Source organism: Hyperolius riggenbachi, chromosome 3 (assembly GCF_040937935.1).
Source record: "Hyperolius riggenbachi isolate aHypRig1 chromosome 3, aHypRig1.pri, whole genome shotgun sequence".
Lineage (NCBI taxonomy): Eukaryota > Metazoa > Chordata > Amphibia > Anura > Hyperoliidae > Hyperolius > Hyperolius riggenbachi.
This window is the reverse complement of record NC_090648.1, coordinates 509,283,512-509,303,105: the sequence shown is the minus strand read 5'-3', so window position 1 is coordinate 509,303,105 and position 19,594 is coordinate 509,283,512. Positions and strand designations below refer to the sequence as shown.

The window sequence follows — 19,594 nt, the reverse complement described above, 5'->3', positions numbered from 1 at the left end:
TTAACTGGTAAAAAAGTTTATTCAAACAACTGCAGCTTTAATGTTACAGGAGTGTCTCTTGCGATGCAACCAGATGCCTACAATAGTGACTGCTACAGATGCTGCTGTTCCAGCAGTAGCTAGGGCTCTGGCCAGGTCCAGGGAGGAGGACCATGGCTGATGAGAACCTAAGATAGAACAGAGGAGGGTTAGTGACCAATACAGAAGTCACCCACTTACAGACCAGGTGCCACACTTCTGTCCTTACCTTCCAGATTTAGAACTTCATCCTCATAAATCAAGGCAACGGGCCCCTCTGAAGATACTATTGTCCTTTTCAAACTTTGGACTGCATGGGGTTCAGCCATTCTCTCTAGGGAAAGTAGGTGCAGTTAATTGAGGCAAGATGAATAGGCAGAGTTCTTGGAAGCCCCATTTCAAGATCTGTCAGTCCCTTCACCAGTAATAGTCACATCTTTTGATAGACTGCGTGGAGCACAGTACAGGCTACTTTCACTTGTAGTGCAGATCAGAGAAGGCCTACTAACTGCACAACTAAGTGGAGTTGAGATTGCCAAGTCCCACTTGCAGTGGTATTGGAGCCACTTGCATTACAGATGTGTGGCTTAGGATTTGCCTTTTGAAGAGAAGTTTCATGATTAGCTCAAGTGTGAGCAGAAAGTTTTGCAGGATGTGTGTTGCAAGTCCCTCCCACAGGAAACAAGTAGCTGCCTCTATTCAGTGATGGCTGCAATTTCTAGAGAGCCCTGGATTCTGAAATAGTGATTTGTCCAGCCTGGCTATGAAGCCTAAAGTATACTTTAAGATGAACTCCAGTGAAAATAAGTGTAATTAACAGAAGTGGTTAAAAGTGATTTAGTCAGTGTGCCCATTGTAAAATCTTTCCTCTCCCCAATGCTGGCAGGTGATGTCAGTGGAAGTAGCTGCTGCTTTTTATTTTTACAGTTGGAAACATCCCAATTTCCCATAATGCAAAAAAGGCTCCCAACAGTGATGTCAGAACCATGGTCCTAACATCACTGTAGGAGGGTTTCACCACAATATCAGCCACACAGAGCCCCCATGGTTATCTGATTAGTGTGAAGAAAGAAATCTTTACATCTCAAAGACTTTCAGAAACCAACGTACTTTTCCTTTGGCCACAAGAGGCTTTGCAGTCATCCAGGTTAGAGGGGACACAGACTGATGCACTGCAGTGGAAGTAAACCTGTAGACAAATTTGTATTTTAGTCACGATGAAGCATAAAAAAAAAAACCCTCAGTCTAGTAAGATTTGTAGGTGTCTGAATTACCAGGTCGGCAAGGCTGAGCTGGCTGTTTGCATCCACAAATGTGAAGGTGTTGACGAGGAAGCGTTTGTAGTGGTTGGGGATGGGAACGGCTTGTGAAGGAGCTCCAACAGAAACCAGCCTGCTCAGGTAGCTGTCCATGTTGAAAGGGCACCTAGAGTCAGAGAAGATCTCATGTCAGCCTCTTGTTCTGGGGGCACAGAGTACAGTACAGGTGTTGAGTTACTGACCTGTCCTTCAAGATGGGCCATTGAGGCATTAGTGTCGGTTCCACAGAGGAGGTAGCCCAACAGTCATTTAACACAAGAACCAGGTTGGGGTCAGTTCTGTACAGGATGTGGACCTCTAGGTAGATGGGGTCCCTGAGGACTTTGACCACAGGATAATCCCCTGTAGAGTAGTATGATGTATAGCCGGCATCTGTACAAGAGGAACAGAAAATGGTTAATTGAGGTAGTTTCCAATAGTTACCAAAAATCGCCAGCAGACAAGGCTTCAACTGCTAAATGCCCAAACACAGGTTACTTTGTATCGAGTGGGATGAGGTCACGTCAAGCAGGAGTTGAAGTCTCTAAACTATGACAATTTCTTGGGCTAGAGTTCCCCACAAGCTAATATTTAGCGTGCCTACAGTACTAACTTTCCCAGCATTAACCTCTCCCAATGTGCAAGCCACTTAGTACACTTTGGTGACCTAGGGGGTGCAGGCTTGCTTCTAGCACACTAATCTGCTACAGTTAAAGATAGAGCGCCTGTTGTATGTTATACTGTTGTGCAAGTATAGAGATCCACACAGCAAGGTGGAGTGGAGGGTAGGAATGGTCAAGGGAATAATAAAAACATTAGCAAGAGACTTCAAATTACAAGGCTGCCATTGATCCAGCACTCATTTTGTGGAGTAGCAGTATTATCCTCCATTTTTGCACTTAGAAAAGGCTGCTAGTGGGTTCCAGGCAGAGCTGGGACAAGGTCCTCCAGCACCCAAGGCTAAGATGCCAAAGTTCGCCCTCCATCCCTCCCATTGATTGCTATTGGAGTAAGAGGCGCCCCAGGGCCCAACACCTTAATCTCCAGTTATATGGTTAGCAGTCACTGCCATGAATCCCCCCTCTTATTTATCTCTGCTTCAATCACAATAGGGGAATGATAGCTAAGGTAGTTGTGTGCCCCCTCCTACACTGCGCCCTGAGGCTGGAGCCTCTTGCCTCTGCCCCAGGCCCATGCCAACTGGTACATCTTGTCCTGATCTGAAGGCAAGCTTAACCATCTCATCTTAAAGAATTGCAAACAGTTCATGACTATGTTTAAGACTGCCCATTCATACACTGATTTGTATCCCAGAAAAGGTGCTCCCTGCATGGTATCTGGGTTTAAAGCCTCAGGCACACTGGATACTTGCCCAATAGAGACCTTTGAAGACAATTGTGTACAGAAGCCTGACACCCCAATGGTCCTTGGAGATGCCACTACTTTCCCATTTTGAGGACATTTACAAGTTTCCCATTATGGAGGGGGGGGGGGATTTGTAGGAAGACAACACTGGACATCTCAGTCTCACCTTGTGAGATCCTCATTTCCAGCAGTAGAGGGCCTGTTGTGGTAACAGGAAGTGGTGGCGGCAAGGTTGACACTGATAGCTGCAGTGGGACAACGCCTGTCTGGATGTACCTGCAGCGCACTGTTACCCTGTAAAGAGAGTAAAGGTTATGGTGTTCTAGACAGTGTAGCTGCTGCTAGAATGTCACATGTTGTACTTACTGCAGAGTACTGTCCCTTGTGATGGAAGACCCCTGCCAGGTCTCTATTCCTCTGGTAGCTTCTATAGTATTCTCATAGGTTACTGGGTCACCAAGCGTCTGTTGAGATAATGTGAGAAAACTTGTGCAAAGTCTTAGCTGGAAGCAGTTATGATTAATTAAGCCTACACAGGTTCATTTAAAGCAGAATATAACCCTGCATTTCAACTTTGCTCTAACACATTTACAGCATATTATATGCAACCAGCATTTTTTTTTTTACTAGACCAGCATTGGAAGGGTTACACAGAGCTTTAAAGTTCCGTGGAGAGAAATGCTGCTGCATCCAAAGTTTAGATACAAGTAAACACAATGTAACAAGTGAGGAATGTGACTCACTGTCCGGGAGCTCCTGCACAGAGTGAGTCACATTCCACACTTGTTACATTGCATTTACTTAAATGTATCTAAACTTCGGCTGCATTTCTCTCCACAGAACGTTAACGCTCTGTGCAACCCTTCCAATGCTGGTCTAGTAAAAAATGCTGGTTGCATACAATATGCTGTAAATAATGTTTTAGGGCAAAGTTGAAATGCAGGGTTATATTCCGCTTTAAGAGCAGGGCTGGATTTGTACTCTTTACCGCCCAAGGCCACTGTCACAAGGCACCCTCTGTTATAGGTAGCGAGATGACCCCTCCCATCCTGTATAGTTAACTGGATGTCCCCTCCCCCATATAAGAAGACAAATGACATAACTCCCTTAATCCTTTTTTCCCACCCCCTTCAGTATAGGTAGCCAGCTCACCTTCACACCGCAGCAGCCATCAGCTCATCTCCAGTGCAGAAGCTTCCTCTTCCTTTCCATCTTCAATGCTGCCCAAGTCCATAGCCACCGACCACAATTCAAACATGCACAGAGAGCAAGGTGGCTGCTGGCAGCAGGGTACCGCGGTCAGGTGCTTGCCTGATCTCCCTGCATTGCAGCATTTGCAAGCTTGCAAATGCACCAGTTACTCCTGCTGCTTTGGTGCCCTAGGCCATGTCCTAAATCTGGCCTTTTTAAGAGGTAAGGTCAGATGCCTGCCTAGGGTTAGGCAATGCCTTGCCAAGAGGTCACCAGCAGTGTGCCACACAAAGCTTCTATGGAAGTCTAAGCAGCCACAAATAGTGCAGTCAACATAACCTATGAAGGTTTGTAGCCTGCATACATTTTAGAGTGCTTAAGTTTAGTTTTGTCCTAGGTCACTCCTGGGCAACATTATAGATGTGAGGTTTAGGCAAACCTAGTCCCAATAGGCTAGTAAGTTGGCACCTATGTGTGCAGCCTTTAGCCTCCCTGGTGCCATTTCCAGATGTAGGGTCTAAAAGCCATGCAATCCCCCCCAGCCTAGACCCTAAAAACAAAACATGAGATCTGCAGCAGCTCCCTGCATACAACTCACTCAGGCACAGGATTACTGCTCTGAACTGGCTTTGTCCTGAGCCCAATGCTGGATTACTGCTAAGGAGGTTAACCATCTAGCTGATGGACAAACTGGTTTACAATAAGGTTAAGCCATTTGTGTCAAACCAGAACGGTCCCTGAACAGGTGGTAACCGACTTACCAATCATTGAGCAACAAACTGCATGCTAACCCTATGCTGGGAATACATGGCTCGATTCTGAGCCATTAAGATGGTTAGATAATTTGACATGTCCGATAGTTTTGCTGCTCGATTCACCATTGAAGTTAAGTGGAAAAACGATCGGTGCAGAGTTGAGTGCCAGAATCAACCCATGTATTCCCAGCATAAGATGTTGAATCGCTGGCCAGTAAGTGATAAGATTCACAGGTAGCTGGCAGGAAAAGCAGGCACAATTCACAACTCACTTCCCCAGTGTCCACTTTGCCTGCATCTAGCAAGTTATCGTTACCAAATATTGGTGGTGGTTGAGTTTGCAAGATCAAGTCATAATAGCAGTTGGGCAGTATTTGAAAGGCTACTGTAATCTAGTTCTCATATTTGACCCCCCCCCAAAAAAAAAAAAAAAAAAAAAAGTTGATGTTGGGAATGATTACAGAATGAAGGCTTTACACTCACCTGGAAGTGCCCACCACAGGAAAATGGGAATTTAAACACTGCAAAGGAGTCACTCTTAGAAAGTGAAAATCCAGCACAGGATGTGGAGTCCACGCCTATCACATGGACTGAATCCAGGTTTGTTGATGGCCTGGTCAGGTCTTTGGACACGGCGATCACCATATTGTTTTCAATTGTGCACTGTGTGGTCACTGTGGAGACAAAGTAGTTTCAAGTTAATTTCTTTGAATGGTCAGGAGAGGCTATGGTGTGGTAGATCTATGAGGCAACTTTTTCTTGCAAGTATAGCCCTTTGTTAGTAATAGTGGCCATTTATAGTCCCATGACATGACTCATGCTCCCAGTTTAGTGACTTGAGTGGTACCTCAGGGACCAAGTCCTGTACACCATTTTCTGGAAGTATTGAAGTAGTAATGTACACATGGCCACATGTATATTGCCAAGTTCTTAGCTAACCAGGTTGGTTTGACCATGTGGCACATTTACAGACTAAGAAGAACAAGAGGGATATGGAGGCCGCTATATTGTCTTTACAATACCAGTTGCCTGGCAGGCAAGCTTCTCCATTTAACTGCAGTAGTGTCTGAACCACCAGAAACAAGCATGCAGGTTATCCAGTCACTTCAGTCAGAGCACCTGATCTGCTGCATGCTTGCTCAGAGTCTATGGCTAATTGTAAAGGATCAGCAGGACAGCCAGGCAACTGGTATTGCTTAAGAGGAAAGCAATATGGTAGCCTCCATATACCTCACATCAGTTTTAAGTCAAGAAACCCAGGTCAGCTTGCAGTTAATAGCAGATTTTTGCTAATTGTATGTTTAGGGCCACCAAGAGACACCCAAGCAAGCAGTGTTCTTCCTGATCAGACATCTACATATAGAACTCCCTTCCAGCCATCTTTCAAAATGGAAATCTCCAAAATCGCTCACAGAAGTCTACGCTCAGACCCACATACCATTGTTCTAAACAATTCTGCTAGAGACACTATGTAGATTTTAATTCAAGAATGGCAGCCACTCAAAGTGTTAGTGAGTCAGTATGTATGAGACCATGTAAAAGACGACTGGCAGCCACTCAGCAATAATAACTTACACTTGTTTCCAAAGAAGCAGGGCATAGACGCATCTCTTGCAGAGTAACAGCATCCCATCCCTTCACAGGCATCCTGAGGGACAGAGGGTCCAGCACAGGCCACTTTATCAGCTTGGCTGACAGCAGAACAGACATCAGGACTTGGGGCATCCATGGCTATAGTGTGAGCAGGAAAGAAGACCTTGTTTAGCACAAGAGGTTAAATCATCCAGACAGCATTAGGTGCCCATCACCCACACCCAGCTACAATCCCCAAGAGGTTAAACAGGGGTGCAGAGGTAGCCACCATATTGGGGCCCTTCCTCAACTGCAGTATTAGCTCTATTGGTCCTGTGCTCATAATCACTTCTATAGATACTTTGAATAGTGGTAACTAACAATCTGTTCCCCATCCCCCTTCTTGCACCTCTGACACTGTAGTTGACATTGGCAGGCTTTGGTGCACCGTATCATTTATGTATACAGTGCTTGGGGGCCCCAGTGTAAAAATTACATCAGGGCCCACAGCTCCACCACTGAAATCAAATCATCCAGACATTCATCATACCTCCCAACTTTTAAAGATAAAAATGAAAACCATGCCCCCTGGGGCCATCAGCCCCACCCCCACTTTTGCAGGTGGTTGCCAATGGGTGGGAGGAGAGTGCCACTGGGTGCAAAGTTGATGGCTTGCTCAATGCAGGTATGTGGCTGGCATTGCTCCCTCAAGTGTCCCCTATTGGCACAGCTGGGTTAGTCTCACTTGTCCATGGTGGGCTCAACTCTGCTTCCTGTTTCTCAGCATGAAAAGTCAGAAAACAGGAAGTATAGGAGATGGCCAGAACCCATGGACAGGTGAGATAAAAGCACACACCACTGGAACAATACTCTGCAAGGTGACAGGGGGGGGGGGGGGGGGGTCCATGGAGAGGTAAAGTATGCCAGCTCCCCTCCCTTCCACAGAGTGTGACTGGTGCCACAATCTCTGCCCAGTCTGGACACAGGGGGTGCTGTGAGAAAGATCCCCTCCCTGGGGCAGTACTGCTGAATATGGGATGGTTGGTGGGCTGCCTCCCATGCATGTAGCTGGGTGTAAGATGAAGTCATGTGACCATTTCTCCCCCTTCAGGATGTGAGGTATTTTGGTGTTCATAGAAACAAATAGATCTTGCATTACCAGACAGCCTTAGACAGGTTCTCTCTATCTTGTACTGCTGAGGAGCACCATCAACAGTTTCCTTCAAGAGCAGAGTCATCACATATTCTTCATCCTGAAAATCAAAGACAGTTTCACAAAGATAAGAGGTGGCATCTACAGATATGTTTAACATTTAATTTTGCAGGAGCCCATTTGTTATTGAAGCCCTAAGGTAAAATAATGAGCTGCAGTGTGCGGGGGGTTAAAAGTACATACCTTCTGCTCCTGCCCCCTTCCACCATTAGTGTAATATACATCCCGTGTCCGGTGACTTGCTTGACCCAGACATACTCCCCTCTTCACTTCTGACTGGCGCATAGCGAGTGGCTCAGAAGCACGCTGATCCCTTTGTCTCCTCTGGGCTGCGTGTGCGCTCCACTACCCCAAGCGTCACAAGCTAATCATGCTAATCATGTGATGCTTGGGCTAGTGGAGCGCACATACAGCCCAGAGGAGACAGGGATCAGCATGCTTCTGAGCCACTCACTATACGCCAGTCAGAAGTGAAGAGGGGAAGACATACTGCACAGGGCGCAGTACGTCCAGGTCAAGCAAGTCACCGGACACCAGGATGTAGATTACACTAATGGCGCCAGGAGGAGCAGATGGTATTTTTAACCCCACACTGCAGCTATCATTTTTACCAGAACCTTTTGGTTCTGGTAACCTAAAGCGTATCAGAGCTTGTTGAAATAGATGTGTACATACCTAGGGCTTCCTCCAGATGTACACTCTGATTGCTCCCATCTTCAGTAGCACTGGTACCGGGACCCTGCACTTCCATCAGTCGGGTTCAGTCTAACATAAGTGCACCCTCTATGTACTTCCAGCAGCTACTGGAAAGATATGCAAAGCACACTTCTGTGTAGACTGGAGCCAAATGACAAAGTGTGGGGACAGTAGCGGCACTGCAGAAGACTGAAGCTATTGGAACGTATGGGGCTGGCAAAATGTATAAATCATTTAAAGGGTAACTGTAGGGCATAAAAATCAAACCAATTACTTGTTTACCAGATAAAAATAAAGGATGCTAACCAGGCAATCCAGAAGTTAAATCATGATTACATTTGTTGATAAATTATCATTCTCCAGTTTACCTGGCTTATTTGGTACACAAAGTTTCAAGGCATGCTGGGTTGTCCTTTGCTTCTATACTTTACTAATGCAGCCTGATTGGCTGAAGCCTCTTTCCCCTCCCACAGCTGTTCCTCTCGGATTGGCCAATATTTCTCATGCTGAGACAATGCACTATAGTGAAGGGTGAAGGGTGGGCAAATCAGGCAGAGGAGAGTAAGGGAGGAAATGACATCAGGATTGGCTTCAAAATAGCCACGGCTAAAATGGGAAATGCTAAGAAGGATTCTTTTACTGTAGAAAAATCACTATCAAAATGTGGACAGTGCAATATATATGTTAAGTAGAGCAAGTATTCATCTACTTCTATAGGATTTTTTTTCTGAGATAGTATGGCTGACAGCTCCTCTTCTAACGAGCTGAGCCCCTTTAAGAATATCCTAAGTCAGACTGACCATGATCTAACTGGCCTCATAGCTGCAGGCAGAGTATTGTAATTGGCTTTTAACACAACCTACTATTTATGGGCAGTCTATGCGTGACCTTGCACTCTGAAGTTAGTGTTTTGCTGTACACCACATGGTGGCAGGACATCTGCATGCTTTAACCCATTTGCGTTCCGTCGTTTTCACGTGAGAAATGTTCACCTCCCAGTCATTAGCCTATTACTTTATCACAATGAACTGATCTATATCTTGTTTTTTCCGCCACCAATTAGGCTTTCTTTGGGGGGTACATTTTGCTAAGAGCCACTTTACTGTAAATGCATTTTAACAGGAAGAAAAAAAATGGAAAAATTCATTATTTCTCAATTATCAGCCATTATATAGTTTTTAAATACATGCCTCCATAATTAAAACTCATGTATTGTTTTTGACCATATGTCCCGGTTATTACACCGTTAAAATTATGTCCCTATCACAATGTATGGTGACAATAATTTGGAAATAAAGGTGCATTTTTTCCATTTTGCATCTATCACTATTTACAAGTTTAAAGTTAAAAAAAAAAAGAGATTTCATTGTTACATTGATATTTAAAAAGTTTAGACCCTTGGGTAAATATTTACATGTTTTTTATTGTAATGGGTTTTTTTTTATAGTAAACATTTTATTTGGGTAGTTTTGGTAGGGTGGGAGGTAAATAAATTTATAATGTAAGTGTGTTAATTTTTATTTTCAGTTGTAGTATTACTTTTTGGCCACAAGATGGCGGCCATGAGTTTACATGACGTCACTCTAAGCATAACACACGCTTAGAGTGATGCATCGGGGAGGGAACAGCCAGAAAAAGCACAGCTTCCGAGAGAAGCTGTCACTTTTTCAGCGGGGGAGAGGAATCAGTGATCGGGCACCATAGCCCGATACAGATATTTCATTTAGAAATAAAGGTGCATTTTTTCAATTTCCGTCCATCACCATTTATAAGCTTATAATTTTAAATATTATAACAACATTCTCTTGACATGCATATTTAAAAAGTTCAGACCCTTGGGTAACTTTTTAATAAAAAAAAAAAAGTGTATGTGGGTAATTTGGTGTGGGAGGGAAACTGCTAATTTTAAATGATAGTATGTATATATATATATATATATATATATATATATATATATATATATATATATATATATATATATATATATATATATATATATATATATATATATATATATATATATTTTATTTTATATGAAAAATGTATGTGGGTGCAGTTTACCATTTGGCCACAGTGAAAAAAGTCCTGGATGCAAACAATCTCGCATCCAGGAACTAAAATGCTGGGGAGAAGTTTCCTGGGGGCAGAAATACCGTGCTCTGGAGAGAAAGCATTGGTATTTCTGCAGGGAAGTTAGATCGGTGAATGGGAATTATATTCCCATTCACTGATCGGGGCTAGCGGCGGGCAGCAGGAGTGCACGCCCGATCGCGCGCACCAGCGCCTATCTGGACGAGAAAACTTGTCCAGATAGGACAAACTGGTTAATGCTTATGGTGGCCATACATGGTACAATAAAAATGGTCGATTTTCATGTTTATTCAATCTAAATGATTGAATGAAAGTTATATTTTTTTGCGATCAAGAAATTCAAACGATTATCCCTTTTTGGGAAAAATTAATCGGACATGCTGGAAAAGCAGAGTTAGTACCTGCTAACGATGTTTTCAACAATCCTTCAGGGCAAGGTGAGACGTCGCTCCTCCCAGACGCAGGAACAGACAGCACTTCCCCTATAAAAGAATCAAATGGTTAGTCCACCCTCAGTGCGTTTAGACAAGTACCCGACAGGTGAACAATCCACTAACCCACAATCAGTGCTACTATCTGACAAGACACAAACACCCGGGTGGGATCGTTGCCCTGAAGGATTGTTGAAAACATCGTTAGCAGGTACTAACTCTGCTTTTTCCCCACAATCCTTCAGGGCAAGGTGAGATGATAAACAAGTAATATAACCTTAGGGTGGGACCACCGCTTGGAGAATCTTCCTTCCAAACGCTTGGTCGTGAGCCGACAATGCATCAATTCGATAGTGACGAATAAACGTAGAAAATGTTGACCACGTTGCCGCCTTGCATATTTGTTCAGGTGACGCTCCTGCCCTATTTGCCCATGAAGCTGCCATAGCTCTAGTAGAGTGTGCCTTAAAGGAGGCTGGAGGGTCTAGATTCATAACCCTATAAGCCTTAAAAATTGCTAACTTAATCCAGTTCGCAATAGTAGACTTTGAAGCCGCTTGACCTGAATTTCTGCCTGAATGTATAACAAATAATGCATCTGACTTCCTTATCTCAGCAGTTCTAGCTAGATATTCTAATACACATCTCCTTACATACAAAGAATGGAACGTCTGCTCCTTCTCCCCTTTTGGATTTACACAAAAAGTTGGCAATACAATATCTTGTGACCTATGAAATTTTGACATCACTTTAGGACAGAACTTGGGGTCTGTTTGAAGCACTAGTCTGTCCTGAAAATAAGGACTTTTCATCGACAAGGACTGAATCTCACTGACTCTCCTAGCTGTTGTAATGGCCACCAAAAATACAACCTTAAAGTAAGCATTTTGAGGGAACAACTCTCAAGGTTCAAATGGAGCTTTAACCAAACTCTGCAAGACTATAGATAAATCCCAAGGGGATACATATTGTCTGAACACTGGAAGTTTTCTTGAAACTGCCTTCATAAATCTCACAAAGGAGAGGTAGAAATAGGAACCTCTGAAAAAGCAGTAAGTGCTGCCATCTGTACCCTGAGAGTACTGACAGACACCTTTTCCCAACCCTCCTGGAGGAAATCCAGAACAGCCGGGATTGAAATACTATCAAATTTAGACTTTTTCAGCCAGAAATGGAAAGTTTTCCAGTACTTTAGATAAATTTCTCGTAACTTCTTTCCGACTTCCAATTAATGTTGAGGCCGCCTTATCTGATACCCCCAGGCTTCTCAACCAGACTAGCTCAGGATCCATACAGCCAGATTCAACCGATCTGGATGTGGATGCCAAAGGTCTCCCTGGACCAATAGATCTCGTCTGAGAGGCAGCAACCATGGTTGCTCTATCGTGAATTTTTTCATCATTGCAAACCAAGATCTTCTTGGCCACAAAGGTGCCACCAGAATCATTCGTCCTTGATTCTTTCTCCATTTTCCTAGTACTTCCAGAATCATGCTTAGGGGAGGAAAAGCATACATCAAGGGAAAGTCCCACTGGAAGTTGAATGCATTTATCCCTATTGCATTGTCCCTTGGGTTCAATGAAAAATATCTTTGCGTCTGTGCATTCTCCTGAGATGCTAGAAGATCCACAGACGGAATCCCCCATTTTTCCGTGATCATCAGAAACACATCTCTGTTCAGCGACCACTCTGAGGCCAGAATCTTGTTCCTGCTCAATGTGCCCTTGAGATGAACTGCTCTCAAGGACAACACATTCTCTTCTGCCCAAAACAAAATCTGATCCGCAACTTCCTGCAACAGGGATTTTGTGCCTCCCTGCTTGCTTACAAATGCTACTGTTGTCACATTGTCTGACTGAATTAAGACATGTTTTTTTGAATAGGACGGATTTTGCTTGAATCAGTGCTAATTCTACTGCTTTCAATTCTCTCCAATTCGAAGAGCTCTGAGACTCCTGTCTTGACCATTTGCCCTGGAATGCTGCATGGTCCACATGAGCCCCCCATCCCCACGAACTTGCGTCCGTGGTCAGAATCTTTTCTGTCGGATATTTCCAAAGATTGCCCTTCCGAAGATTGGAATCTTCCAACCACCATTGAAGTGACAACTTTACCGGGATAGGAATGGACACTGAAGTCCAGGCTTCGAGGCTGCCCATCCCAATTTCCCAATAGAAAATTCTGAAGCTTCCTTAGATGCGCCAGTGCCCATGGAACCGCCACCATCGTTGATGACATCAGTCCCAATACCTGAGATATCAGTCTTAATGAAGGTTGCCATTCCTTTTGAAGGTGCCGAATTGCATTTTTCAATTTCTCCGCCTTTGACGGGAAGATAGAAACTTTGATCTAATGAATCTATTTCCATGCCTAAAAACAACATTCTTTGACTTGGCACTAGACATGATTTTTCCCGAATTATGATCCATCCTAGTGATTGAAGATGATCTGACACCATGTGCAAATGATCTTCCACTTCTGTCACTGAACTTCCCAATATTAATAGGTCGTCTAAGTATGGAATTACCATGATCGACCTTTCTCTTAAGGGTATCAAAACTTCCCCCAGAATTTGTGAACATTCTTGGAGCGGAAGTGATCCCAAATGGGAGGCATAGGAATTGAAACTGCATCAACACTCCGTTTACTTGAAGAGCAAACCTTAAGAACTTCTGGGATCGTTTGTGAATTGGAACATGCCAATAAGCGTCCCTCAGGTCCAAGGAGACCATGAACGCTTCTGGAAACAGATCCCTTATGGAAAAATTGATTCCATGCGAAATTTTCTCTTTCTGATAAACGGGTTTAATCTCTTTAGATTTAAAATCAGGCGAAACTTCCCTGATTGTTTCTTTACCAAAAATATAGTTGAATAAAATCCTTCTCTTTGTTCCTTGTACGGAACTTTGCAGATTACCTTTTGCTTTAACATGCTGTCTAGAATGTCCACGATCTCTGGAATCAGATTTGGAGATTACAAATCTTGACGGGGGGGGGGGCATGGCAAATTCGATTTGGTATCCAAATCTGATTGTCGAATAAATGGACTTTTTACCACTTTCGACCAATTTCGGTAAAAATACTTTAGCCTTCCCCCGACCGCCGGACAGAAGTCATTGTGGCTTTGACTGACCTGATGGCTTAGATCTAAACCCTCCTCTTTTGGATTTGTCAAAAAAAAACCATCTCTTATTACCTCTCTGGTCCTTCGAAGGTTCTTTTTGGTTCGCACCTGACTTCCGAAAATACTTCCTATTGGACACTTTCTGTTTTCTGGGAAAAGTTTTTTTATTAGAAGTTCTTTCCAAAGCCAGGTCCAAATCTGGACCAAACAATAGGTCCCCTGTAAAAGGCACCCCCCCACAATCTATTTTTGGATGCCAAATTACCATCCCAAGTTTTCAACCATAATGCTCTTCGTGAGACATTCACTAAAGCAGTAGACCTGGCTGTAAACCTTATAGCCTCTGCAGATGCATCCGCTAATTAGCAGCTTTATTGAGAATGGTAATTGATTCCATTAATTGTTCTACCGATGCTCCTGCCAGAATATTTGCCTTGAGTTGATTTATCCACAACTCTAATGTTCTAGCAACACAAGTTGAAGCTATTGCAGGCCTAAATGTAGCCGCATTCGCCTCCCATGTTCTTTTAAGATAAGTGTCAATTTTCTTGTCTAAAGGATCCTTAAGATCACCCAGATCCTCAAATGCCAGATCCCCCTGTTTTGAGACTTGTGAAAAAGGGGTATCCAATTTCGGGCATTTATCCCACAGGGCTGAATCTTCACCCAAAAAAGGAAACCTGCGCTTCAAAGCTTTAGAAATAAAAGCCTCTTTTCTGGATCACTCCATTCCTTCAGAATAGTCTGTTTGATAGTACTATGCACAGGAAAGGAGAGGCCTTGTTTTTCCTCCATCCCTTTATATAACTGATCATGAAGGGATAAAGCAACAGTAGCTTCACTGTTAATTTCCAAGGCATCGTTAATAGCCGCAATCAGAGCTTCGGTATCTTCCACCCGAAACCTGAAGCGTGAGGGAGTATCGATTTCTACCTCTTTAGAATCTGACTCATTTGAGCTCCCATTGGCGTCTATCTGTTCCTGACCCTCAGTCACAGGGTTCACAGAGATAGTACCTTGGGATGTAGAAGCAACCGCTCCCGATGAGGAAGATTTAAATGAAGCTAAGGAGGAATTGATCTCCTCCCTAAAGGCTTGCAAGGTCTCCTGTACTGAAGGACCCGATTGCTCCCCCAAAATCTTTTCTGTACATTGCTGACATAAAGTTTTGGCATATGGCAATGGCAACTTCACATTGCATACAGGGCATCTTTTGTAAGTAGGAGGAGGTCTCCCTGCTTCTGTTACTTTGGCCTGCAATATAGACATACACGTACCATGTAACTAGCAAAAAAACGCCCATAATAAAAAATGGCAAACATATCCCAGAAAGACTGTCTCACCTGAGCGGCTGGATTACCCTCAGTCTTCTCTGAAGCAGTCATCCTGATCCCAGATATCCTGCACAAGACTGCAGTCTGTCCTCTGCAGGGTAATAATGCCACCGCCAGCCTGCACACGCTCACTTTCATACTTCCGCGCACGGACGTCACCGAAGGCGGGACCAGAGCAGGAAGCAACAGAAGAAACCGGCTCCCATTAGCTCAAAACGCAGCCTCCGGCCTACCTGCCGGAAACTACGCATCCGGAAGCACCACGCGGACATTTCTCCGACATGCGAGCCCGCACATGGCCCGCCCGCATCTGGTTTCCTTCCGCTCCAACCCCTCCGTAAGCGGCAAAGTGAGCTGTGCCCTCCACTTTTGCTCCACCACCTTCGGCAGAGAAAGGTAGGCAACCCCACAGACAAACAAAACCAGTGTGGGGTGAAGGCTAGACGGCCTCAGTACCGCTGTCTCAGCCGCCCTAGGAACTGAAACCTGCAGCCCAGCACACAGGCTCAATCCCACGGGGAGATGCCGACCTGCCTGGACGCAGGAACAAACAGCACTGAGGGTGGACTAACCATTTGATTCTTTTATAGGGGAAGTGCTGTCTGTTCCTGCGTCTGGGAGGAGCGACGTCTCACCTTGCCCTGAAGGATTGTGGGGAAAAAAAAATCTTTATATTCGATCTAACGGAATAATCGAACTAAATTATCTAATTGAAAAATTGTACCATGTATGGCCACCATTACCATAACCAGGCAATAAAAAGGAGGTAATTTATATGGTTTCAGACTGAAGGGCTTCAAAAGAAAAAAGGCCTCTGCACAGTTCTAATGACAGCATCTGCTCAGTCACTGATTAAAAAAAAACTTTAAGATTTGTAGACAGTTCCTATTCAGCAAGCTCTTGTGTACAGCTGTTTTACCCCTCCAAGTGCTGTGTACTGTAGTGATGCTTGAGCAGTCTAGTCACGGAGAGAAGGCGGCCACAGGATTTCTAGTTACGCATCTGGCCATGACGCAAGTTTTTACAAGATGAAGCCACCCTGTGTCTTCAGGGAGTGGCAGTTACTAATGAGCAGAACCCCTTACCTTCTCCCTTACATAGCATCCAGTGTAAGCAGCACCAACCACCATCGTGTTATTTGGTCTCTCTCCTACCCAGATTCCACAAGCAGAATCATTGTGCAGACTCCTAAATTCATCCTCAAGAAGATCTGAGAGGAAAAAATAAAGTATAAATATAAATAGATTAGAAGAAGGTCTTAATTCAGATGTAGGCAGCCATTTTACATCAACAGGGGCAGCATCAACTTACAGGGCTAGTCAGGAACTGAAAGGCATTAATTCATACCTGCCAACTTTCGGAGATGAGAAAGGGGCACTTAAGCCACACCCCTGATAACGCCATGTCACCGATTTGTGATAAAGCCTATAGTGTATGATCCACATGGTAACATGAAAGTCCATGACCTTTCATGTCACCATTCACAGTACAGCTGTCCATTCCCATGTAAACGTGCCTGGGAACATTTCTAGCATGTTTGCCTGATGGGTTGTACTGTGCATGGGCTAACACAGGCATGAGCAAACTTGGCCCTCCAGCTGCTATGGAACTACAAATCCCACAATGCATTGCAGGAGTCTGACAGCCACAGTCATGACTCATGGAACTGCAAGTCCCACAATGCATTTGCCTTTAACAGCTGGAGGGCCAAGTTAATCTGCTCTTACAACCACAACGGACTCCACAATCACATGCAGTAAGAATTGAGTGCTATATTACTGCCAGTGATAATTGCCGCATTTTTCTTCCACATTCACTAGTAGTTAAGTCAGAAATAATGCGCCCCTTTGTTGTGTGGATTATTTTTTTTTAATGGGAATTACCAACTTTTGTTGACTTTCACTGCACTTTTTACGCATGCGGGTAAATAATGCGTATAATTTTACACATGCGGTAATTCATGCATAAAATTGTGAATGTCAAGATGGTCTTTCAGTCATGAATTTACCACAAGTGCATTTCAGCATGCAGAAAATGATTGTGAATTCTGGGCAATGGCAACTCCTACATGAAACCACATCCATGCATGCGTTCTGTAGTGTGAGTGAGCCCTTAGCTATGTGGTAAGCCCCTCACATTTTGCCAACCAAACCTAAATGGGAGTGCTGGGTTTACACTGCTTCTCACTGACTTTCCCCTAGTTGTAGATAACAGCCAATTGACCTGTTCTGCCACCTTACACCAGAAAAAAGTAGATTTCTACTTGAACACCACCCCAGCAGGCTTTGCACTGAGAAGGACAAGAGATAATTTACATGTCCTTAATGTTAATTTGCTAGCTGCATAAATAGCAGTAACCACACCTGGCTTATAGGAGTTTTTTTTTTGGGGGGGGGGAGGCTTATTTAAGAGGACCTGTCATGTGCTGTTGCACTAAAAGACAAAGGTAAAATTCAGGGCCTCCACTTGAACCATCTACTACTAGAATATTAATGCCAACCTCCACTGCAAAATACCGCCTGAGCTGTTAGCTGACGCTTTCTGAGCAGTACAGGAGGTCAGGAAGGTGCAAACAAATCCCAACTTCCATGCAGCTTGGGAAGTGTGCTAAGCCATTGCACTCTAAGATTTTATAGCTACACATAATTTGCATTCAAGAGAGAACAAACACTTGAGATGAGTGTCAGAAGACAGAGCTCTCTGCAACTTTGAGACTCAAGGAGCTCAATGGCTCTTTTGCATAAACAAGTTTTAACTCTTCCTATACTGGAAACAGACTTATGTCTCTGCTCCTAATGTTTTATTGCTTAGCGGTACTAAACATACAAATTATATTTTTATGTTTGCTTCAGTGTCTCTTTAAGCCAACACACAAGCCTCAATTTCAGCATTCTACTTATCCATGGCACCTTCCATATTCACCATAGTTTTTATCACTTAATAACTCAAGGAGCAAAACATACCATGGAGGCCAAAGAACATACAGCCATTAGGACAGATACAAGCACTGCTCTACTTAAAATGCAAGGACAGACATTACATAGTATGAAGCATGTCAGAATAAATAGCTTACATATAAACTTGAGTCAGTAAGCAATCACAGATCACACTCACCCAGCATCATCAAAGACATCTCTGCACCACCAGGCATAGAAAAAGACAACTCCATGTTCTCCAGGCCACAGTGGAGGTGGGAGGAGCCATCCAGAAGTCCCTGTCCTGCACAGAGCAGCCACTGCAAGCTGCAGCCCCAAAGCACCACCAGGAAGCCAAGCCCTGCTCTACTACTACCCATGTTTCCTGCAGCTGCTGATGCCTGTCTGTGCTCTGATCAGCAATTTATATCCTGGAAGGAGGGCGTGCCAACCTCTGATTGGACAAGTAATATTTTGGAGGGAGGGCAAGTCAACCTCTGATTGGACAAGTAATATCTTGGAGGGAGGGTGGGCTTATCCCTGATTGGACAAGTACTATCCTGAAGTGAGGCGGGCCAACCTGTGATTGGACAAATAAATAATATCCTGGAGGAAGGTGGGCCAACCTCTTATTAGACAAGTTATGCTGCATACACACTTGAGATAAAAGTCTCTGGAAAAGGCAAGATCACAGACCAATTTTACCCCATTCCATGTAGTATGAGAGCCATACTCTACACAGTCTTTTCTATGGAGCTGCACTCCCCATCAGATAAAATCTTTGCAAGATGCTGCACACAAAGATGCCCTTACACATTCAACAGATCATTATCTACAAAAGATCTCTTCCTGCAATAGATCCATTCCTTCAAAATGCATTCACAGTCTATGAGATCTGCAGATCCTCATACACACCTTGTTTAACAGACTTCATCTGCATATCTGGCAATCATCTGCAGATCTGAAAATCCATCCTGGTGGATTTGATCTGCAGATGATTGCCTGCTAAACAAGGTGTGTATGATGATCTGCAGATCTCATAGACTATGAATGCATTTTGAAGGAATGGATCTATTGCAGGAAGAGATCTTTTGCAGATACTGATCTTTTGAATGTGTACAGGCATCTTTGTGTGCAGCATCTTGCAAAGATTTTATCTGATGGGGAGTGCAGCTCCATAGAAAAGACTGTGTAGAGTATGGCTCTCATACTACATGGAATGGGGTAAAATTGGTCTGTGATCTTGCCTTTTCCAGAGACTTTTATCTCAAGTGTGTATGCAGCATTATATCCTGGTGGGAGGTGAGTCAACCTCTGATTGGACCAGCATTATTATGGACACAGCTGTATTAGCTTAGCACGAAGATGGTGACTTAGGCCTCCTTTCCACGGACCGCTGATAGGCAGTGAAATGCCTCTTAAACGCTCTCAACTGCTCACTGCTGCCTAGTAACTGCTCCTTGCTGCATGATAACTGCTTACTTCTGCCTGGTAACTGCTTGCTGAGCACACAGCTCAACAGTTCGTGGAAAAGAGGCCTAACATTTACATGAAATGTGAATACAAAGAAAGCATATTTGCATGTCATTGA

The 19,594-nt window shown here is 43.9% G+C and overlaps 1 protein-coding gene across 2 annotated transcripts; it reads right to left on the bottom strand.

Moving 5' to 3' along the window:
• On the bottom strand, positions 1–18,671 carry LOC137561778 (zona pellucida sperm-binding protein 4-like). 2 transcript variants are annotated; one of them, XM_068273138.1, is made up of 12 exons: positions 18,203–18,671; positions 16,174–16,298; positions 7,359–7,452; positions 6,203–6,358; positions 5,111–5,301; positions 3,048–3,145; positions 2,848–2,975; positions 1,520–1,709; positions 1,293–1,443; positions 1,129–1,207; positions 248–352; positions 1–167 (listed from the first exon to the last, which is right to left on the bottom strand). In XM_068273138.1, the coding sequence occupies exons 1-12, from the start codon at positions 18,381–18,383 to the stop codon at positions 22–24; spliced, it is 1,644 nt and encodes a 547-aa protein (XP_068129239.1). In that variant the 5' UTR covers positions 18,384–18,671; the 3' UTR covers positions 1–21. The 2 variants fall into 2 exon arrangements, with proteins under 2 accessions (XP_068129239.1, XP_068129240.1); XM_068273139.1 differs by lacking the exons at positions 16,174–16,298; positions 18,203–18,671 and adding an exon at positions 7,596–7,729.
• Positions 18,672–19,594: the final 923 nt, after the last annotated feature.